The sequence below is a fragment of the Tiliqua scincoides genome, chromosome 3 (assembly GCF_035046505.1).
Source record: "Tiliqua scincoides isolate rTilSci1 chromosome 3, rTilSci1.hap2, whole genome shotgun sequence".
Taxonomy (NCBI): Eukaryota; Metazoa; Chordata; class Lepidosauria; order Squamata; family Scincidae; genus Tiliqua; species Tiliqua scincoides.
The window spans coordinates 90,375,065-90,400,027 of record NC_089823.1 but is presented as its reverse complement, the minus strand read 5'-3'; the positions used below and the strand labels follow the sequence as shown (position 1 = coordinate 90,400,027).

General features: G+C 42.7%; 1 protein-coding gene across 1 annotated transcript in view; it reads left to right on the top strand.

The window, feature by feature from the left end:
* AFF3 (ALF transcription elongation factor 3) overlaps window positions 1–24,963 on the top strand; it is a 260,314-nt gene that overhangs the window by 186,888 nt on the left and 48,463 nt on the right. The window contains exon 9 of the mRNA XM_066621326.1: window positions 3,486–3,526. Within this exon, the coding sequence (XP_066477423.1) occupies window positions 3,486–3,526 (41 nt within the window). The remainder of the gene's footprint in view (window positions 1–3,485; window positions 3,527–24,963) is intronic.

Sequence of the window (24,963 nt, the reverse complement as noted above, 5' to 3'; positions counted from 1 at the left end):
TTACAGCAACTTGGTTAAAGTTACAGTGCAATCCTATGACTGTCTACTCAGAAGTAAGTCCCATTATGTTCAATGGGACTTACTCCCAGGAAAGTGTGTACTGTACAGTATAGGAGTGCAGCTGTAGTCTTTCAACTTCCTTTGCAGCAGACAATTGAAGCTGAGTTGCTCATTAGGACATAGAACCTGTTGTTAATTTATTTGAATCCCACCACTGGCTAGGGCCACACATTCTGTTGTTTTTCTTCCTCCGCTTACTGGCTACATCTTGAGAAGGCTCCACTGCTTGTGATCTCTAAAACAAAACCGTTGCAATCTTCTACCAAGCATATACCAAAACCATTCAGGAAAGTGACCATGGCTGACAGTGGACAAACAAGAATATGAGTCAACATTGTGATAAGCATTCCAGACACTCTAGCAGGGCTGATGTAGGAGTCCTCAGTCTGTGATGAAAAGTTATTATTCTAATAAGTGTGAGTGAGATGACGTTTTCACAAGTAAACATCTTTATCCTGCACTTCAGCACAGTAGCCCTTCACTCCACCACCACCACCCCACCCACTCCTAAAGGTCAGAGTTTTCCTTCTGGCATCTTACCCATGTAGATAATATATCTTTTTCATGAGTGAGTTCAATTGTAAAAAGTGCACATGTGACAGGTTTGAGGCCCCATCATTCTCCATTTAGCCAAGAAGAGGTGAGATATAAAATTGAGATCTTGGTCATTGGACATCTTTGTACATAAGTGATTGATTTCCACATAACTGTAGGGACAGTTCTTGTGTAGTGGGAGTTGTGCTAATTAAAAACATTTCAAAACAAATGTTATACTGAACATGAGCTTTTAGGAGAGAAAGAGAAGTGGGGATTGGAACATACTGGAACTGATGAAAAGAAGGAAGGCAGCAATGTGACATGGCAACAATACTAATAAGTGAAAAAGATGGCAAGGGATAAAAGAGATTTTGATTTGCTTCCACTCTTTCTGATCTTTATGATAAGGAGGAAAGTCAACCAGCTCAAGCAGGTGATATATGAAAAGGGAGTGGTGTGGTGCAGTGGTTCTCACTTCTTTGGCCCATGCTGTTCTTGTCGAGCTCCAGACCTGAAAGTAAGTGCCGATGACATGACGATACACTGTCATGATTGCGTCAACAACACTTTCTTCCAGGTTGTGCTGCAAAAGTCCTACTAAATAATGAAAAATGGTCCAGGGAAGGTAGGTGGGCCATTCTACAGCTCCACAGAGAGCCCGGCCCACTGCTCTGAACCTCCTCCACACAGCACTCCAGTGAGTCATGTTGCACTCGCACTGCCAAATGACTTGGCCAGCACATGTCCCGCAGCACCCTTGGAAACGCATTGCAATGCCCAGTTTGGGAACCTCTGGTATAGTGGGATCTTTTAGTGCTGTTGCCAGTTGATTGAAGGGAAAACCAGGTCAGAGAGTGTAAAGCAATTAATAAGTGACTGGGTCAGCAGCCGGGGGGGGGGGGGGTAGTTTTCTTCAGAGAGTGAAGAATGCCTTGATTTTGTTATCGGATAATTGAAAAGTCTCCTGGGACTATACAGCTTAATGTTACTCATGAGCCATGTGCCACCATCATAATGTGCCATAGTAGTAGGCAAGTGAGAGATCTGAGAATCCGTTCTATTCAGTTCTGTGTCAGAGTCTGCAGACAAAATGGGCCTGGAAAGGCCTATCAATTCCCGGTATCTTTTTCAGCAAGGACCCACACACACATACACACAGCACTTGGTGTAACATTTAAGTAACTTAAATATGGTATACATCCATGTCAGCAAAAATGCTGGGCTTAAGAAAACTTGGACCACTACCATATGGTCCCAGGGTATTTGCATCCTGGACAATTGTGTCCTGGTGAAATGTGTCCTGGTCATTGGAGCCCTTTTTTTTTTTTTTTGGCATCCCAGTTGTTTGCATCCCCCTATAACTGGGCAACAAACAAACTATAACAGGGCAAAAATCCCCAGAAATAATCAAGTGTACTACCCTGAGTTCCTTGGGGAATATGGGATAAAAATATAATACAGAGGAACGCCCATATTCATGGATCCCATATCCAAGGATTCACTTATCCATGTATCGGGTCAGGGCCCCCCCCCCCAGCACACACACACCCCATGCATACCCCCTCTGGAGGCAACAGGATTTCTGTTGCCCTCTGTCCAGGATGTCTGTCCCTGGCCTCTGCCATGCTCATATTGAGCTCTGAAACCCAAAAAACGCAACTTCCTGTTTCATGAAGAAACCTGGAGAGTTTCCCTGGGCCCCCCAATGTCTTATAAAGCATTAAAAACATCACTTCCAGTTTCTCAGTGAAACCAGAAGTTGCTTTTTTAGAGCTTCAGAGCTCAATCTGAGCTCAGCAGAGGCTGGGGACAGACATCTTCATCTGCTGAGCTGAGAGGCCCTCCTCACCTCCTGAGGTAGACCGCCCCCTGGACTGCGGGGATGGGCGTTTGCCTGTATTCGCGGTTTCAGGTATCCACAGAGGGTTCCGGAACAAAACCCTTATGGATAAGAGGGCATGCCAGTAAATAGATATGGCAGCTGAAGTTCTACTGCATATAAACAAATGCTACACACATTTAGCTTTACCTTAACTGGCATCTGTTTGGTGTACTTTTGATATTAATTCTTATTCCAAAGACAAATGGCAGAATTCCAGAATGCATTAGGTTAAAGCCAAGGCCAAGATTGTAGCCAAGATGGTCATTGCATAAGACATATCTAGTTAGTTACTGAAAATGAAGCAATGAAGCAATCCATGTCAGTACTTACTATGAGACTCATGTTAACAAGAGGACCGCAATGAACTGGGAAGCTAGTTCATTGATAAAACGTGAATGTCCTATTAAATTGGAGAGGCTGTGATTTTTAGTCCATGAGCAACAAGTTAACATACTAGCAAAACCCATATTTTTCTATCACATTCAGTTGGCAGTTGCTGTGAGCTACAGTATCAATGCATCATTCATCTGCAGCACCATCAAAACTTGCCAGCAACATATCACAACAGTGCCTTAGAAACTCTGCAGTAGTTCTAGCACAGTTTGCTAAATGCACAATTTTGTAGCTACAGATACAAGGAACTCAAATATGTGATGTCTGTTTCTATGGAAGAATGGGAGGAGACTAATGGTAAAGGAGATGGTGGGGAGAAAAGAATTAATTCCTGCAAGATTTTTCAAAAGATCCTCTAAACAGAATTGTTCAGATTTAAAGTGCTGTGCAGTGCTTTAACAGTCCTCTGGCTTTATTGCATACTTAACAAAGTATTATTACATGTTGTAGATGGAAAATATCAATTTTACTATGGGCTTACTGCTACTTGTTAATGCTTTAAAATTTGGACATGTGACAAGAATGCATGTGACACATTTTTTAAGTGTTGATTGAGCTCATATTTTAAAAGTCAGAGTATAAAATAAACATCTCTGCCCTTCCTTCCTTCCAGCAAGCAGCACAGAGATCTCCTCTCCGGGTTCTGTCTGACAGGTACATTTTGTCATTTTTATGAACTATAAATTGCTTTATGAAACGTTGAACTCTATTTATTGTGGCACATAACTCATAATCAGATTTTGTCCCCAAAGTATCTCTGAACTGGGATGTTAAACATTTTGCATGCTTGGATTTGTCATGCATGCATGGGGTTTATTGCTGGGGGGAGGGACCCAGTCTTGCTGTATTTCATATGAAGTATGCAGAGTCCCTTGTTGTGGCATGAAATGAGAGATATGAAAATGCATGAATGATGCAGTAAATTCTGAGCTTTAGCATTTGTTTGAGATATATCTAGGCTCATTTCTCAGCAATAAGTACACCATTTAATTCAAGATCCTCTCCTGTTGACTTTTCTTTTTCTTTTTTCTTAAACTGGGGAAATTCTCTAGGTGTTGGTTCTTTTTATTTTATAAAACAGCATATAGTATTTGGTTCCAAATAGTATGAGAATTGTTCTTTTTTTTTCTTTACAGTTCTTAGTACTGGTTCAGACAGCAGTAGTTATGTTAAATAATTACCTGAATTTTGCTCAGTCTTTACACAAGTAAAACTTCTGCTGAAATGTATGAGGTGTTCATTTTCCTGAGTAAGTCATACAGAAATCAGGCTGTAAACTTCTGTGTAGCTTTTACCTTAAGGAACTCTTAAATGAAAGTGGATTGCTTGAATAATAAAGGCAGCCTTCTAACACCGTTTTGATTTTAGTTTTAGGGAATGGGAATGTTGTTTTTGGAAGGTACATTTTATGGCAACTCTTTAAAAAAACAAAAAAAAAAACAGCCCAGCCTACTAGATTTATATTTATCCACAAATGAGATACTGTGTCATGCAGGCTGACACAAAGCAAATTTCCCCATGCCTTTTTGGCAGCCATCTCAACCCTTCTGGCCCACACTCCCCCGCCTCCCTGAGAATAAGCAGTAATTGACTTTGTAAGGCAGCTCAGTCAACTGCTTCTCCAGAGCAGAGCCTGCCACTTAGGATGAATTATATGTTGTGCATGGGTGAATAACATTTCTTTATGGTCTGAGGCTGAGACCATCAAAACTATCCCACCTCCTCTGACAAGCCCTGTTCTGTTTAGATTTTTTTTTTCCAAGGGGGAGAATAACCTGTCTTTGCAAACTTATCAGAAGATTAATGCTTTGAGGAATGTTAGACAGTGTTGGGGAGGGGATTCTGAGAAACAAAGGTACACAGCCAGTTGTGATAAATATATCTCAGTGGTTTTCACACATTGCGCACTGGGACCCACTTTTTAGAATGAGAATCTGTCACGACCCCACCAGAAGTGATGTCATGACCAGAAGTGACATCATCAAGCAGGAGAATTTTTAACAATCCTAGGCTGCAATCCTACCCACACTTACCTAGGAGTAAGTTCCATTTACTATCATTATTAAAAGTATATACATAGTAGCTTGTTCAAAGTACAGGTCTGTAACATTTCCCCAAATGCAGTCACATACCATGGGAGCATCAAGTCTAATATATTTTAAAAATAAAATATTGAAGTGAATGGGGACCCACCTGAAATTGGCTTGCGACCCACCTAGTGGGTCCTGACCCATAGTTTGAGAAACACTGATATATGTAATATATAACAGGAAGAAAATACACTACCATACCTCAGCCAGGAATATATTGAAGCGCTTATTGTGGCACCAGTTCCATTTGGACACTGCTCACATTAGAAGCGCTACTACACAAAGGTGGCTAAAAACATTAAATCACTACTCATCTAGAGAAACTGAACATCAACACAAAACTTCTGGGGGAGGCCATCAGGGTGATTGGGCATGTAGTACCATTTCTGTACACTGATGATACGCAACTCTGTTTCTCTATGTCTGATCCAAGTGTATTGTAATTATGGTTTGATATGTTGGCTGGTTGACATGCTCAAGCTATGCACTTTTTGTTCTTGGTGACAATCCCACAGCCCAGTCCTAACTAGGGCTGTCTTAAATGGCCATATTGGGGGGCAGGCTGGTAGAAGTTAGAATGGGGAAGGAGGGGGTGGATCACGGTGGCATCAGTGTGCACAACTGATTCCTATCCCTGTCACCTCCTCCTCTCCCTTACTTTCCTTGGTTCTGCACCAGCAAAATGGCTGGCACACATCTGAAGAGACTCATTTGGGCAGCAGTAGCTTGCCCCAGGGTTCCCTTACCATGAGGAGACTTCTGTGACTGCCCCCCCCACCATAAGTTTCAGTGTAAGTTGGCACAGCTGTAGAAGTGAGTTATGTTAGGTTGATCTGTGGTGACCATATATAGATGTGTTGTTTGGTAGCATAGAACTTCCCCTTTCCATCCCCCCTTCAATGTATTAATTTTCTACTGGATACACAGAATTAAGCACACAACATATTATTTAGCTATGAATGAGTTTAAAAAAAAATTCTAGTCTCTCTTTTTGCCTTTGGGGAACTCTAGGTAACTTACAGTATAATTAAGCAAACAGAATTAATACATGCAATATGCAAGCAGCAGTAACTAAAACAAAATGAGGAGGGATTACAAATAAACGAAACTCAAGAAGAGGTTGTATAAAGAACAGGTTGTCTTGCAGAACTCCATCAAGAAGGGAGACAGATGCACACTAGAGGGCAGGAAATTCTTCATTTAGAGAGCCACCACTGAGAAGGCCATCTTGCATGTCACCATCAGAAGTGGCATTAGAATAGATTCACATGAAAGGAGGTGGATCTTAGGACCCTAAACTCTGTAGGACTTTAAAAGAAATCACTAGCAGTTTGAATGGTGCCCAATGCAGTTAAAACACTAATGGCAAGACATGATTGCATCATTTCAACATATGGCCACTGCATTTTGTACTAGCTGAAGTTTCTGGAGGGGTAGCCCCAAACAGATGGTGTTGCAGTAATCCAATCGTGAGATGAGATGACTCGGGCATGAGTCACTACAGCCAGGTTCACCAAAGACAGAAATGGGTGCAACCCTGTACCAAAACCTTCCAGGTCACATTTGCCACCTGGCAACGCCTAGAACTAAAGCTGAATCCAGGAGTACTTCCAAACTGTGAGCCTGTTCCTTCAAGTGCAAGCCCACACCATCACTGAATCAGCAGGCTTCGTGCCCAGGAGAAATTCTGTCTTCTCGGAATTTAATTTCAGTTGGCTCTTCACAAACCCAGGACCCAGAATGCTAAAATGTACTGTGTTATAATAGAAATTCAAGATAAGAGAATTATTATATTCCTAAAGAATCGAATCAAAACCCACATATTTTTTAATTGTTTATTTTGGTAGGCTGTTATTATTGTGCAATCATCAGAATACTTCGTTACTACATAATCCCATATTTTGCATGTTTATTTTCACTGGCCTTCAGGGAAACCTAAACTGGCAGTCCAGAATTAATGTGTGTGAACCAGCAGAGTCTGTTAGCATGCAGGAATGACCTCTCTGTATTTTAGTGCACCAACAGACACGGTGGCTCATGGTGTGTAAAATATGCAAAGTACTATGGGGAGGAAGGGAGTGTGTATGTGCATGTGTGTGGAATATGAATTGCCTCAGCATATGATTAACCTCACTGGCTATGTAGTAAATAGAAGATAACTGTGATCAAAAATGAATTTGTGTGATTTATCAAGCTGAGCAACTGTGGGTTTTGCAGTGAGGCAGGAAGTCAATTCCAAAATCTAGGGCAAATAGAGCAATAGGAAATTGCAGGGACTAAGAAGTTAATCATACCTTTGGACTGCTTTCATCTTTTTTGAAAGACAGAGTCAGTGGAGTCCTAGCAGAAACGGCTCACAGCAACTGATCAGAAAATAATTCTTTCAGTAAGTCTTTAAATACCACTTGCAGTAACGGTCTTTGAAAAAAATTAATGGGACTAAGCCTTTTAATAAGTGTGATTTATTTACACTTATTTACACACTTTTAATAAGTGTGATTTTTTAAAATGTGTCTCTGAAACATAAACAAATAGGCCACAAATCTACCTAAAAAAAAAAATTAACCTAAAAAAAAATTAACATTAATTTACCTAAATTAATTTAACTAAATTAACTACCTAAAAAAAAAATTAAAATTAAGCCCTATGTGATTGTTGGTTCAATCCTAATGGACCTCTACGCTGGTGGAGCATGTGCTCTGCTAGAGTGGACTGCCACAAATGTTACAAATGCCAAATGTTACAAATGTTGGTTCAATCCTAATGGACCTCTGCGCTGGTGGAGCATGTGCTCTGCTAGAGTGGACTGCCACAAATGTTACAAATGCCACAAATAAAGCATGTTGCAACAGCATGGCATCCAGGCCCCCCAGCGGGAAGGCCAAAGCCTTCCCACACACACCAGCAGAAGCAGCAGTGCCTGCCAGAGAAGGTAGGAGTTGCGCTTAGCAGTGTGGAGCTGGAACAGGGCAGGGGAAGGGCACGGAAGGGAAGGAAGAGGGTGGGGTTGGTGAACTGGGCCCAGGAGGGGGCAAGATTGGTGGAGCCCACACAGACCATATCCTATCCCCCTTCCTGGGCCTGATTTGTCAACATGGATCAATACAGGCTTGAGCCAGTGATATTGCTAGCGCAGATCCAAGGTGATCCATAGCTGGGGCCTTCCCTGGGGTATGGGGTTGAATGTACCCTTACCCTGAGAAGACCTTCTGCTTGCTAAATTCATGCAGCATATGAATTCATGTGAGATGCAGCGCATGCTGTGTCTGCATCGCTGCATCGGTGTGAGGCAACTTAAGTAGGATTGGGCTGTGTATAATAAAATTATGAATATCATCATTTTGGAAAATCAGGGTAAAACTGGGCAATCACTCTGTGTTTGTGATCCTTTAAAACTTCTCCAGTAGCCTATCTACCTCTCATGAATCACATCACATGACAGAGTTTGTTTTTTAGTAATGTAACATTACGATCCTATACATTTTTACTGATGTGTGTTAAGTCAGAACAATATCATATTTCATGGCTGCTATGGGAGTTGTAGTTCCCCCCTTCCTCTTCTGATACTCCATTCTCCTCCACCTTTTTGATCCCTTTCCTCCTTCCTCTGTATCTCACTTGCTTAGATGATTATCCTGTTTTTACTAACCTTCTTGCTTCCATTCCTTCTTGACTGCTGGTTACCACCTCCCACTCAGCCATCTCTTCTCTCCTACAGATTACGAACCTAATACCACTGAAATGCCTTCAAAAAATTACCAATAATCTATCAAAAAGTCCTACTTTCACTATATCTAGCACTTTGCTGCCAAAATAATTCATCTTGCTTGCCACACAGATCACATCAAGACCTTTCACTGGCACAGATCACATCAAGACCTTTCACTTAATACCTTTCACCGGCTTCCTGTCCACTCTTAAATCCAGCATTCTTGTCCTCACATTCAAAGCCCTCCATGGCCTCACCCATCCCTATCTCTCAGGTTTCATATCCCGTTACATTTCTACTTGTGACTTTCTTTCTTCCAGCTCCACCACTCTCAACCATCCAAAGGTCTTCTACTCCCTCAGATGACCTTTCTCAGTTGACTCCTCAATTGCTTGGAACCGCCTTCCCTGAACATCCACGGAATTCACATTCAAATTCTATCTGAAAACCCACCTTTTCCAAGAGGCCTTTGACATCATGCTTTACAGCCCAATCCTATCCAGTTTTCCAGTGCCAGTGCAGCTGTGCCAGTGAGGCATGCACTTCATCCTGTGGTGGAGAGGCAGTCACAGAGGCCTCCTCAAAGTATGGGAACATTTGTTCCCTTACTACGGGGCTGCATTGTGGCTGCACTGGTGCTGGAAAGTGGGATAGGATTCGGCCCTGAGTCCACATTTCCAACTATAAGTTTAAGTTTGTGAAACTGAGGGCACAATCCTAACCAGGTCTACTAAGAAGTAAGTCCTATTTTGTTCAATGGGGCTTACTCTCAGGAAAGTGTGGTTAGAATTGCAGCCTGAGTTGCATATGCACCCCCTGTCCCCATCTCTTTCCTTCCTGCTGTGGCAATATCTAGATTGTAAGCCCCTTCAAGTACGGACCTATATTTGTTGCTCTGTGGTATCTTTTTGCACCATGTACATGAATGGTGCTGTATAAATAACACACCCCATTCCAAACCTTTAACTTAGCATGTCTTGAGATCACACTATAAGGCTGTTGTTCTGTTGCTATGAATGACTGACTTGTGCATGACTGACTCGTGCATACTCGTGAATGACTGACTCGTGCAGAAGAAAAATATTTCTGTTTTATTGTTTGTTTTTTACAGTTGAATATTGCATTGCCTTTGGGTGGTGAGAGAGCTATAAAACACAAATTATTGTCAACTTTTATAATGGCTCCAAGTAGCTGTAACTCCATCTGTTGATGAGGGCAACTCTTCCATTAGATTTTTTGGGGGGAGTGGGGGGTGGGAATGGTTTCTCCAAACAGGAAAGAAGGAAAAAGAGAAATGTATTATGGATTCCATATTATATTGTTGTCATTCAATTCTTTGGACCCCACATTCTGACACTTGCATCCCTATAAAAAGTGGTGTCATAAATGCACTCTGATGTCACCATTGTTGTGTGCATTCTATCATCCTCTATGTCTCCAGGGTGATGTAATCAGAATTTAAATCCTTGGATGGTTCCATTGCACTTAAAAGCTGAGATAATCTGGAACCATTCCAATGCCAAAATTAAGATGTGAAGAGCAAATCCTGCATACATAGCCCTATTGGAGTGGCACCAGTTACATCAGAACTTCATGAATGAGGGAGACAAATATTCATTTTGGGGGGGGTGGCCAATATAAAGATACTTTTTTAAAAAAGTAACTAGTTTCAACATGTGAGTTTCCTGCATTATAAAGGAACTACCATTATTCCCAAAATACCTGGGATTAGGGGGACAGGACTATTTATTTACTAATTTGTCTATTTAAAAGATTGAGGACACAATCCTAACCAACTTTCCAGCAGTGGCATAGCTGTGCCAGTGGGGCTTGTACTGCATCCTGCAGTTGGGGGGCAGTCACGGAGGCCTCCTCAAGATAAGGCAATGTTTGTTCCCTTACCTCAGGGTTGCATTGCCCTTACATCAGTACTGGAAAATTGATTAGGATTGTGCCCTTAGACTCCATCTTTCTGCCAATAACAGGGTGCCTAGCATAGCTTACAGCATTCACACAAGGACCAATCCTAACTAAACACAGGAATCAGCACCACCCTTTCAGCACAGGGATCAGCATTATCCCCATGTAGATCGAAGTTGTCAGACATGCTAATTCAATTTGTCAGACACTCAGGAAACCCCTACATCTTGAAGCATCCTTAAGTGCAGTTCTTATCTCTTTGTTTTTTGGATTTATAACCCACTTCTCAGAGCCCAATCCAATACCTGTCTACTGAGAATTCCCATTGTAGCCAATAGAGCTTACTCCCAGGTAAGTGCGGGTAGGATTGCAGCCTCAGAAATGCAATCAGTGTGGATGAGTTGTTCTTCAATCTCAAAGTAGTGATGACATATAGGAGGAAATGGAACACAGATTATGTTGAATCGAGGTTTTAAGCTCAATAACTGTACTGTAAGTGGTACCCAGAAAATAATAGAGCACCAACACAGTTGCTAGAACACTGTTGTAATGTGTACCTAGACAACATCTGTCAGTAACAAATAGCTTCTGCTATTCAAGCCTGGGCTGAAAGTTCTCCAGTGTTTATATACAAAATACATACAATTCTGTATGCAAAAAATCCCTGCAGGCATTTGGATTTTTCTTGCTGAGAAATATTCACACTGCAGTGTCCTTGTAGGACTATGCATATAAACCAAGGCACTAAGTATTCCATGGTTGTCATAGAGGATTCTGATATTTTTTAACTGAACTGCAACCCCCCCCCAGAGAAACACAAACTGCCCTGTGTTGAGGGAGAAGAGACACCAGAGATTCTTACCCCCCCCCTTTATACCTTGATAGTCTAGCAGCCCAATTATATCCCCCACCACCAGTGCTGATGCAACCATGCCAAAAAGGTGTGCTTAGCATCCTATGGTGGGTAGGGCAATTGCACAGCCTGCAGAAGGTAAGCGAAAATATTTTGCACATCTCCTGCTATGCTGTTCAAGGCTCAGCCAGCTATATAGGGCAGGGCCCGCCTCTGCTGTGTGCGGCCACCAATTGGATTGCATGCAAAATCTTGCGAGATGGGGAGGCCTGGCAAAGGTGATCTCTGCGCAAGCAGCAGCAAGGATCTGGAGAAGATATTAGGAGGAAGGAGAATGTGTGTACACTTGTGGTCTATGACCAGGTCTTTTAAAGAGAATTTTGCCATAAGCATTTACTCCAATGAACCAAAGTTGGCCTTTATACTCAAAGACCTGATCTCTCTTGCCATCAACCCAAGCAAAAAGAATATTAGATTGGCCTGGGTCATGCTTGCCTGGCATATGCTCAGCACCACATACACATGTGCACATATTTGTTAGGTAACAGGCCCACACAGTGGGGTCTTCCCACTCCAAAGTGAGGGGACCCATGACTGTCTGGAGGTTTCAGGGGACCACTTCTGGTCTGTTTCCTGTTTTCAAGATGTGTTGAAAGTAGCATCTAGTTTGTCCCCATTATATGTTTAAACTTATTTCCCAAAAGTCACTCAAATGATTCATCCTTAAGTCGAATAGCACAATTCTCCTGTTACACTGCTGGAACTAGTGTTCCACCAACATAAGACTCATTACAGCAGACACAGGTGTGGCCTACCATCAGAAGCAGCTGGGCCACTGCTAAAAGTGGCAAGCCGTGCTGTGCAAAAAGGGGAGGAGACAGGGTAACCAGATACAGTGGAGGATAGAATGCCTGTACCTTTATCCATTGTACAGAAGGGGGAATTTTGGCAGGTGCAGCTCAACATGCAGGGGTTTAAAAAACTGCACCTGCAAAATTCCCTCTTCTATAGAATGGTTAAAGGTATAGGCACTGTGTCCTCCATTGTATCTGGTCACCCTGGGGGAGGAGATCAGGTGGGTGGATTAGGCCTGGGGAGGGGGCAGGTTCAGCAGCAGTGGCACCCCCAAATCTGAACCCCCTTCCCATGCCTGATCCATCTTTATGGGTCAATACAGATTGACCCAGTGATATTGCTGTCACAGGCTGATTCATGGTGGCAGCTGGGACTTCATCCTGAGGAGGCTGTGGGATACAGCAGATGCTGCATTGGCACCACTGCATCACTGTATGGGGAGTTCTGGTGGATTGGGCTGTAAGGGCCCAATCCTATTCAATTTGCCAGTGCCAGTGCAACTGTGCCAATGCAGTGTATGCTGCATCCTGTGGTGAGGAGGCAATCACAGAGGCCTCCTCAAGGTATGGGAAATTTGTTCCCTTACCTCCGGGCTTCATTGCAGCTGCAACGGTGCTGGAAAATTGGATACGATTGGGTCCTAAGTTGGGTATAACAGTACGTACTTTATAATTTACTCTTGTTTTTCTGAAAGTTTTTGCTAAGTTATGAATAACTTAAAACATCTATTTAAATGTGGTGATACACATTTACTTGTTTTGGGCAGGGTGTTTAGCTGTTGTGCTTCCAATGTTATTTAAATATCCGTGCTTGATTCAGCATGAGTCTCTATTTTGTAGAATTAAACAACTGAACTTTGAAAAGACTGGTTATTTTGCTTCCACTCCTAGTGTCCTATTCTTCAATATGGATGTATTTAATTTTCCTATTCAGGCAAACATATGTGTACAGGCATGAAATTAATAAATTACACTTCCTCCTTTTTGACTGGCACAATAGAACATAATTGTTATAGATGAACAAGTAGTCTGTCAAAATATTTATTGTAAACAAGCTGGGGTATTGTTATCACAAAATTCATCCAAAGCTGCAAGGTGAATCAGACACTTTCTGAATACCTGTAAGCAAAGCTTTGTTTTTGGAACAATCCACATCTGGAAGATAAAAAGAGGATTGAATAAAGTTCCCCACCATGGATGGGGTGGCTTTTCAGTGACTGGATAAATTATTATTTCTTGAAGCACCATGTAATCCTACTTTTTATTATTTTGCTTCCCACTCTTTTAAATACAAAATAGGGGTAATAATAAAAACCAAGATTCTTATTACAGCTGTCTTAGTGTCACTGCCTTTTATGATCCCTTTGGTGAATCTCATTTCTGAAGCTTCCTTTTCCACTTTCCTCCATTTTCAAATGTTTTGCTCCTTTAACTGTCTTTAATAATTCCTAAGCTACAAGTTTTTTTCTTCTCTTCACATTTGCCTCTTTTCTCCCTGTTTCCCCAAGCTAAATGCAGTGGTAATTTGTTCTTTTGAATGCATCTTCCATAACCTTGAAAGTCCAGGAACCCTGAGGTCTTACAAAAATGCAGCTGAAGGCAAACATACTAGACTCATGTCATTAAGTTTAGCTCCTTGGAACAAGTCAGCTCATTGCTGAAAGGTTAATGTACCTTGTGTAGCTGGAGTGCTCTTACCTATTTTCCACCCATGTTTATAAATGATTGTGTGAATATAGGCCGTGATCCAGCCAATGTTAAGCACTGTTAATTCCCATCGATTTCAGTGGGAGTATTAAGCACGCTCTTAAATTTCTTTAACTGGGCTCAACAGGGTTTAATTTGGACTGGATCATGCCCTTGGTATTTGAGTTACTAACGCATAAGATTTGCTTGCATCCATTACAGCATAATCAGGATTTCCTCTTCTATTAGTCAACAAATTATTCTGATTTGTTACATGCAAATTATCCTTCTTGTCGTTCAAGTTCCTTCTAAAACAGCTTCTGGAATCACTATCCTGTTGTGTTTTACAGCGTAGTGTTTGTGTGGTCCTGAAAAATAGGCAGTTAGCCAAGTAAGGGCCCAATCCTATCCAACTCTCCAGCACCAGTGCAGCCACAATGCGCGCCCAAAGTAATGGAACAAATGTTCCCTTATCTTGAGGAGGCATCTGTGACTGCCACCCTACCACAGGATGCAGAGCATGTCCCACTGGTACAGCTGCACTAACACTGGAAAATTGGATAGGATTGGGTCCTAAATCATTACAGATTATTATTACAATCTTTCAGGTTGGTTCATTTAAAAAAAAATGCCACCTTAACCAATAGATATTTACTTGGAGCTAATAACATGGACAGTCCAGAAGACCTCTGCATGTCCTTTTTAATAGTAACATATTTGTGAATTTTGCTAGCAATCTGCCTCTAGTGATACTATCAAATTCCCTTTCAATTCTCAGTTTCAGAAGTAAATATAAAGAGCATTGCTTCCCCCCCACCCATAATTAGAGCTGTTTGTTTTTGTTAAAAACTAATAAAAACACAAAACAACACGTTTTGGTGTTTAAAATATTTTCCAGAAATTAAAATAGATAATAGTACTTTTCCAGTTAGAAATAGTTAGAAATAATACTGTGGCTGCATCTGCTGACACTATATCACCTTATCACCTACCTAGTGCACTTTTAAAATGTTTAAAATTATGAGAACTTGGAATAAAAACACATAACACTGCTTTCTGCCTTTATTTTCTTCAAATCACAAAATCTGTGAAAAAATAAAACCATTTTCAAACACCCTCATCTATAAAGCATGTTCTGGGAAACAAACTAAACAATGAAAAATAGTGGTTTTTTTAGGTACAAAACATCCAAGGGCAGGCCCTGGATGTGACAAGACAGGGCGGGTGGCCTGGGAGCCACTGGGAGAGGGGAGCTAGGCGCAGACTTACTCAGCAATGAGCAGTAGCTGTGGAACCCCCTATAAGTGGCACTCCAGGTGGCTCCCAGCATCTCCTCAAGGGGGAATATTCCCTGTTCCAGCCCTCCCCATCCTCCCCCAGCCCATTCTACCACCTGCACTGGGCTTACCTGCTTCAGTGGGCTTCCCAACGTCCACCAGCATGTTCAGGAATGCTCTGACCTTCCGGCCGCTGCGCTGGTGGAATGCATGTTCCATTGGTGCTTCCTTTACGTAGGATTGGGCTGTAAGTTATTCACATCAATTTTAAAAATCTCATTATTATGCTCATTTCTCCCTCATATTATTCATTGTACAAGGTGACAGAATTCTGAGTTTGTAACCTAATAAATTACTGTGTATCAGTATTATCTAATCTGTGCATAACTACAATTCTCCTCTTTGCTATTTCAGTAACAATATTTTCAAATATGAAGAGAACAAACAAAACAAATTTCTTGTTGTACTTGTTCTAGGGCTCTGGGCCTCAGTCTGGTTCTGTCCTGTACATGCTTGCATGATGAATGAAAGTGCTTTCTGCATATGTAATTCATTGAGAGAGTATGTTTGTGTGCTTTCTGTACTGGTTTCTTGACAGTATAGTGATATGCATGACTTGATCTATAATATGTAGTTTCAGTAATTTTCCTGAGAGATCTGCTATGGATTTATTTAATGTCCTTGAAACTCATCTAATCATCAGTGTTGCCCATTTATAAGATGGGTAAATGTTTTCCAGGTGCTTAATTCTTTGACCATGTAATTAATGCACGTGAACAACTTGACATGTCATTTGTAGCTTGGCTCAATTTCCTGAGTTACTGCTATGCATGGAGATTATTTCCTGCTTTGTGTCTGTGGCATAGTTGAAATCTGGATTGTGTTAAATTGATTTGTGGAGGCCTTATATGATGCATATATATTGTTTGGATGCAGAGGATATGTAAGCCTCTGCAATAGTCTGAGATGAATGGAGAGGTTTTTGAGGCTCAATCCACATACATGGGCATGTATAGGTCCCATTTCTGAGTCCCACTAGGTACCAGAATTTTTTATTTCAAGAATTGGCAACCCTAGCAGCAAATCACTACAACTCTTTGGGAAAATCTCCTAGCAGCTTTCTCCATAACTTTCAGTATTTTGTTCTGACCCTATTTGTAATTTATATCTTTGAGGTTTCATGGTAAGGAAACAATCTATTTTAATAATGTGAAACCTTCTCTTACCTCCAGTGATGAGAATTCCTGCTCTGCTTCCTGTGCCTCACTTGACAAGGCCAAAGAGAGCTTTTTATTAACTTTTATAGCTGCCAGTGAGCAATGGCATGGCAGCATCTAGCATTAACAAATGGCAGTAGAAATTTTGCCCATCTCTAAATCATGGATTTATAGGTTCAGTGAACCTACCATTTACAGTCCTCTTTTATCGTAATGGTATTTCATTATATTAATAATTCACAACAATTAAAAGGATGGATTGTGTAGTGGCGTTTATGATGCAATTGCAATGCACATCTCAGTTCAAAATTATTTTAATTATTATGGGTAATTAGTTGGTTTTAATTTTTGCATTACTGAGCCTCTTATGGCTTCTAAAATTGCTACTTTGCTATCACCTCTTAGTAATTGCACCTAACAGAGGGAAAATTAGACTAGGCAAGAATATGCGGTGTATGTTCATGTATGGGAACTGCTCATCTTTAATTACCCTGCAGTTGGTATGTTTAAGATCTAATTTGTAAGCAGCATAGCTAAAACAGCCACATTAGGCCATTATTTCATTATGATGTTTCATACCTAATTTCCAAGAACCGTGGATTTTTTGTTCAACATGTAAGTGATGATATCAGCTGTTCTAGGCAGGCAGTGATATGACTTCCTACATGTGAAAGAAGTATGGAATAGCCTCAAAGCATGATATTTTATAGATATGAGATGGGAAACATAAAATGGAAAAAATATAAAAGAAGTGTTGTCAGTTTAAACTCATCCAGCCTTTTTACTGAAATGAGAATTTTAAAAATGAACAAAAATTATAATCCAAAAATAGAATATTAGGATTGAATACTATCTATTTATTTATTTTGACATTGTATTGCACCTTTGTTCCTTTAGGAACTCAAGGCAGCTTACAATACAATAAACAAACCAATAGAAAAGCATTGTTAAAACACATACACTAGAGCTAAAGTATAGAAAAGTAAAAATACACATGTGCTGAATTCAAGCACCCTAAACTACCCCATTGTACAAGTTCCTGACCAAGGTTGTACAAATTATGCAATGTAACAGAATTAACAGCACAATCCTATGCATGTCTACTCAGATGTCAATCTCATTGTATTTAATTGTGCTTAGTTGTAGGTAAGTGTCGGGCAGCCCAATCCTGAGCTGGCTAACGTGCGGGACTGCCATGGCGCCAAAAATGGCTGCTGTGGTGTCCTGCGTGCAACCATGCAGCCCACTGCGGCTCCTCGGCAGAAGGAGACTTTCATCCCCTTCCCCCAGGTAAGGGAAGTAGCCCCACAATGTGGCTACTCAATTCTACAGCAGCTCTGGAGCTGCTGCAGAATCGGAGAGTCTCATGTGGGACTGCGTGGTGGCACATAGTGCTCGGGATTCAGTGGAGCCGAGCTACACCAGTCCCACACTCCTCCTATATCACTCCTTCTCCCTGCCACTCATCCTCCCAACCATCTGCCCACCTTCCCTCACCTCTTCCCGCCCTGGAACACCTCCCCTACCTCCCTCCCCACACCCCCACTTACCACTCCCCCACCAGGCAGTCCAGCGGTCTGAGTGAATGCCTGGCAGCAGAATGCGGGCCCAGTGCTGGGCCTACAGTAAGGGCTTGCAAACATGCCTTACAGCATGTTTGCGACAGTGCACGCTGGCAGTGAGCCTGTGCGCATGGGTCTGGATCAATCTCTAGGTCTGCAGCTTTAGTGTATGCACCTGATCACTCCTTTTTGCTCTAAATAATTCAGAATCATGGACATCTCCATATCTGCCATCTTTGTTAGAAAGATCCAGTAGAAATCTTCAGACATAAATTGCACTGCAAGATCTTTTGCGCATATGAAGGGAAGTTCACATTTGTTAGTGGATAACTAACCTATATTAAAGTGTCTTGAGTATGTATCCCAAGTCTTGATGCAGTACATTTAGTGATCTTCCCAAAATAGCACCTGCAGCTCTCATATTACATGTAGAGAGGCACATATAATTTATGGGAATGCACCTGTGTCTTTAAAGTAGAATGTGATAAGTAGCCTTAGGCTTCCAGTTTTCAGCAGCGTCTTCCAGAGTAATTAGAAGACAATTACTGATTACATCTTACACATATTGGGATGTTTTATTTTGCCTTAGCAACTTTTTCCTTATAAAAGAAGCAGGATTGGTCATCCTGTGGTTCTTCTCAAGGAAGAAGAACATTTATTAACAATTTCTCACACAGCTCCCCTAGTAATATTTGGAGCCCCAACATTGAGGCTTTCCATCTTAGTAGTAAAGGCACTGATGTCAAGGGCTTTGGGCTCAGACATTGCACTCATTGGTGATCAGACCTTTCCTGGGAATCCCAGGGCTGTGTAGAGCTGGATAGAGGTCCAGGTCAGGTGGGAAATTTAGGTCCCATTTCAAACTGTACTTTTCAAGTACTTTTGTAATCAGTGCTATATATATATTATTTATGTATGGATATATATATAAGGAGAGGGAAGATTTGCTGCATGGGTAACAGTCTATCCTCCATATCTACTTTGCCCAGGCTTCGTACACTGGAGAGGACAGTCTGTTCAAGAACCACTATTCAGAGCACGATACCATAGTCTTCCGAGACTGAAGGATGCCAACACACATATATATATGTACATGTGGTTTTCGTCGAGAAAACTGGAAGCGCCCATTTTCTTCTTCTTCTTTTTTTTACAGTTTTGCAGGCATGGGGAGCCCAGTGGAGGGCTCCCCAGACCCTCAGGACTGTAGCACTGACTGCAGTGCTGACAAGTAAACAGAAAACCCCCTCTTTCATCCCTAGCAGCAGCGTGATCCCGGGGATCACGCTGCTGCCTTCCCCCCTCCCCACCCCTTAAAGGTGCACGGGCCAGTGCTTCCCAGGCTGGTGGGTCACAACCCACCAGTTTGGCAACCACTGAATTAGAATATTGTTGTCTTGGGTTTTCTACTAAATATTTCAAAAAACCATTAACCAGTATTAAACTCATCTTAATACCATGGGAATCTCCACACACTAAGGACCTTCCGATCGTCCAACACTGCAATTCATAAACCTGGTCAAAGACAGGCAGAGTCATCCAAATATTCAATACCAAACATCTCATCAAAAATTTTCTGTACCCTCTTGTTTTCCATGAATTGTCACTTCAATTTAGCACAGAGTTTCTGTGGTTTCTGTTCTCTGCATTTATTTGTTTATATTTTATATGTATTAATCCTCTTTCAAATTTTAATATTTAGTGCTAAAGGATGCCCCTTAAAAGTACAGTAGGGCCCCTCAGAATTGTTGGCCCATGACAATTGGCCCCACTGCCCCCCCCCCATTTTGGCCTGCCTGGAATTGGACATTCTCATGGTCTGCGCAAGGTCTGCACAATATCAGAGGGAGAAAATGTTTTGGACATTGAGACATTCATCTTTCCCTACAGACCACAGACTGAGATCACCAATGTCTAGTCAGGAAAGTGTATGTTCTTTAAGTTGCAGCCCAGTGTACCACCAGATATGTACAGCTCCACACTAACGGTTGTAACAACTGAAGCCTAAGAGCCTAACTCTGATTGAAACTTGGCTTACAGATTCTCAGAGTACTGTATATACATTCCTAATCATACTGCAACCACAGGCACTTACCATGAGCCAGCCCTGCTTAATGTAAAGAGCTACTCCTGCCTCTCTAACCATGGTTGCCAGCTAGCACACGGTCTGAGGGAACAGTGTCTACACAGAGGACCAGTCAACAGACTACAGCTATAGATAAGCAATTATTCTTCTCACCTCTGTAGGACAAACTCCCTCTGCCAACATTCTATTGCACTCTTAAGGATAGAGGGGCCATGTCCTCATTTGCATCTGGTTAGCCTAGTGAGGAAAGAAACTGTGTTTGGTTATGGGGGGAAAAAGCGGTATGATAATTATTGCACATCTTCCAGAAGTGGATGGCACACTTTTGCTCCTAGAAAATAATGTTCCATTACACAGCTCATATTTCATTGTTTGCAGACCTATATCATTCAGATCCCAGAATAAAAACAAACTTGGCAACATTATCCAGTATAAGAGGAGCAATTGAATGTTGATGTTTTATCCTGAATCATCCATCTGTGTCACTGTAGATTATACAGTTATTGGGCTGATTAACCAGCTATTCTATTAGGCTTTAACAGAGTATTTTTATTAGGTTTTTGAAAAGATGTTTTTTATAAACAATGGAGTATATTTAGTTTATTCAGTTGTATTTCTTTATAAAATACAATCTCCTGTAAATAAGTCCAATGTTTAAGTGTTCTCAATTTAAAATTAAATTAATAATAATGAAATGTAAGGCAACCCAGGGCCCAATCCTATCCAGCTTTCCAGCACCTGTGCAGCCAGAATGCAGCCCCAGGGTAAGGGAGCTAATGTTCCCATACCTTGAGGAGGCCTGTATGACTGTCTCCCCACTATTATTATTATTATTATTATTATTATTATTATTATTATTATTATTATTATTATTATTATTATTATTATTATTTTATTAATTTGTGCCCCGCCTTTTTGCCCAACGGGCACACAAGGCGGCTAACAAACAATTTAAAAATACAACATGAAAAACAGTTAAAAACAATTTACAATGATTAAAAAGCTAAAAACAAAACAAAACAAACCCCGTGGATTTTCGTATAAAAAGCAAGAACGCCAGCCAGCCTGTCAACAATTAAAAGCTTCTTGAAATAAAAAGGTCTTCAGTCCACGCCGAAACATTAGCAACGAGGGAGCAGTTCTCAGTTCTAAGGGGAAGGTATTCCACTCTTCCTGGCCGCCACTCCTCTCACATCTCTTAGTGGCGACACAGTCAAAAGGGCCCCCCCAGAAGATCTAAGAACACGGGCCGGATTGTAGGAAAGGAGGTGGTCCCTCAGATACCCTGGACCCGAGCCGTAAAGGGCTTTAAAAGTCAAAACTAGCACCTTGAATTGGGCCCAGAACAGAACCGGCAACCAGTGTAGCCGCCGGAGCAATGACTCGACAGAGTCAAACCAACGTGCCCCAGCAACCACACGAGCAGCCGCATTCTGTACTAGTTGTAATTTCCGGACCGTCTTCAAAGGCAGCCCCACGTAGAGCGCATTGCAATAATCTAATCTAGATGTCATTAGGGCATGGGTTACTGTGGCCAGGTCCGCGCAGCTCAGGTATGGTCGCAGCTGGCGAATCAGCTGAAGCTGAGCAAAGGCTCCCCTGGCCACCGCCACCACCTGGGACTCCAGGAGCAGCTGTGGATCCAGCAGAACCCCCAAGCTGCGGACCTGCTCCTTCAGAGGGAGTGCAACCCCATTCAGAGCAGGACTATAGTCCAGCACCCGAGCTGTGGATTTCCGAACCAAGAGCACCCCTGTCTTATCTGGATTTAATTTCAGCTTGTTCGCCCACATCCAGTCCCTAACTGCCTCCAGACAGCGATCCAGGACCCCAACCGCCTCCTCAGAATCAGGGGGAAAGGAGAGATAAAGCTGGGTGTCATCAGTGTACTGGTGGCACCCCACTCCAAACCCCCGGATGACCTCTCCCAGCGGCTTCATGTAGATGTTAAAAAGCATGGGGGATAAGATGGAACCCTGCGGCACCCCAAACCTAAGAGGTTGGGGTGCTGAACAGGCATCCCTCAGCACCACCTTCTGGGATCTGTCAGCCAGGAAGGAGTGGAACCACTTCAAAACAGTGCCTCCAAGCCCCAACCCGGCCAGCCGGCCCAGAAGGACACCATGGTCGATGGTGTCGAATGCCGCCGAGAGGTCCAGCAGGACTAACAAGGTTGCACTCCCCCTGTCCATCCCCCGGCGAAGGTCATCCACCAAGGCAACCAAGGCAGTCTCCATCCCGAACCCCGGCCTGAAGCCAGATTGGAATGGGTCCAGATAATCCGTTTCCTCCAGTACCCTCTGAAGCTGGGACGCCACCACCCACTCAAACACCTTGCCCAGGATGCAGCGCACACCCCAGTGGCACAGCTGCACCAGTACTGGAATATTGGATAGGATTTGGCCCCCACTCGTTTTAACTCCTTAGAACTGGCTAGAATAAGATTGGTACCATGCTGGCATATGTTATAGAAACCTAGAATATATACAGATTAATTTGCTACTGAGAAGCCTTTTTTTGTACAGTACTTCTTCACATGAGTGTCCTACGGTGCTGAGAGCAATGGTGATGTTGCTTTGTGTTTGGTTTGATTGACCAAAGGACAACTGATATACACTTCAAAGCACATCAAAACCTGAGAGCATATTCTAGTAACATTCCTAATTCAAAGTTTCCAGCATGTGGCTTTCTTCTGGCCCAATCCTACTGACAGATTCTTCCAGCGGAATGTGTGTTCCGCCAATGTAATATCCTTTACAGCCATTGCAAATGCAACTAGGCCAGGGTGTGCGGGCTGGCTGCCACTGCAAGCGGCAGTAGTTGCTGGACACTCATGGAAGAGGTGAGCAGGTGCAGGGGATTGGAGGGAGGTGGAGAGAGCTGAATGGGGCAGGGTGAGCAGAACAGGGGAGAGGTGGGCGGAATGGGGTGGTGACGGGGACAGGGAGGAGGATGGATCAGTCCTGGGAGGGGGCAGGATCAGCAGTGGTGCACATCGAACCCCATCCTTGGTGGGCCTTATCCACCTTCACAGATCAGTGCAGCGATTGTGACAATTGAGCTAGGTAGAATTGGGCTGTTCTTTAGAATTAGAAGTCAGCCTAAAAACCATAGCAGACATGTTCACGGGTGGCAGCTGTGTTCAATGACAAATGAATTTAGAATTTATCATTCGACTTTTGTATTAATAGGGGGTTGAGGATAATTTCACTATTATTTATTTAAATATTCTATCAATGTGCATGGCATTTGTCATAAAGGTAAATGGCAGGTTCCTAGCCTGAGGGGCTTACAATCTATTGGCACAGGGAAGGCAGCAGAGAGAGGGAAGAGAGATGGAGGCTGGAAGAAACTGGCAGGGTCAGCCCACCTGTGAGGCTGTGTTAAGCAGCTTCTTCAAGTGGGCTGGGGGGGGCAGTGAATAGTGGGGGTGCCCTGCACACCATGCCTACCAGCTGCCTCCACTAGCCCACTACCTATCCAGCCTCTTCATTTTTCTATCATCCCAATACTCTTCTTCAAAAATCAAGAAGAAGATTGTGGTTGTGGCAGCTGCTTACTTCTTCCTACAGCATCAGTGCCAAAGATCATGGTGGCAGACTTGGAGGAGGTAGGGTCCTTCTGTGAGCTACAGTTTGCCCTCAGGGGAAATACAGTGGGCCCTCCTTATCTGTGGACTTGGCACCTGCAGATTTGAATATCCGTGAATGCCAAGCCCACAGCTGAAGGGCCTCATAAGACCTCCCAGATGCAACTGGAAGTAGCTTCCTGCATCTCAGAAGGCCTCCCTGATGTGACTGTAAGGCACTTTGGTTTGCCGGTGCGAACCAGATGTGCCTTACAGTCACATCCAGGAGGCTATTAAGGAGGCCAGGAGGCTATGCATGACCTCTGGAAGACCAGGCAAGGCACCCAGGTAAGTAAATATGATATAGTGCGGCCCCCCTACAAATTTCATTATTCATGGGATTTGTTATCTGCCAGAGAGTGCTGGAACGGATCCCCTGCCAATACCAAGGACCCACTATATACAATAACCTTATGATACTTGTAGGTTTTCCCCATCCGAGCAAATAATAGGTTTATGGGTCACTCACACATTGGGAATTGGGTAACTGGTGCAGGGGAATGTGTTCATCCCTCCCCTGAAGCCACAAGTATGAGAGTCTCTCTGTACCTGCTTATTTTTTTTTTTGTTTAAGTGATAAGTGTTTAAGATTTAAGCACATATTATCCATGTTATCGCTAATTGCATCTTTTCATAGTACAGGTTGAGCCTATTTATTAGCAGATTTTATATCCACCGATCTGGCTCACTGCAAATCCCCCCAGACCCACACTGAGCCAAATTTGGCCCACCTGAAGCATCCAGAGGCAGCCACAGCTGTGCTCCAGTTGCCTCCAGAAGCTCTTCTGAGGCCTGTAGAGGCTATGCACGGCCTTTATGGGCCTCAGAATGGCCTCTGAAGGTGCTAGAACAGCACTTCTGGTTGGGCTGTTGGGCTGAAAACCGGAAGTGCCCTTCTAGAACCCATTTTGAAGCCCGTAAAGGCTACACATGACCTGCACAGGCCTCCGAATGGCTCCAGGCATGACCAGAGCAAGGAGCTGGAAAGCCACAGATTTCATTATCCATGTTTTTTGGTATCTGCGGGGGTCTGGGAACAGATGCCCTGCAGAGACAGAGCACCACCTGTAGGCATTATACTAGCAAGTCTGCCGACATGGACGTAAACACCATTGAACATTGCAGGGCTTGTTTGAGTAAATATGCAGAGGACTGGACTCTTAAACATGTAAGGCTTTTAAAAAAAGAAAAAAGAAAAAGAAAAGTGAAGTT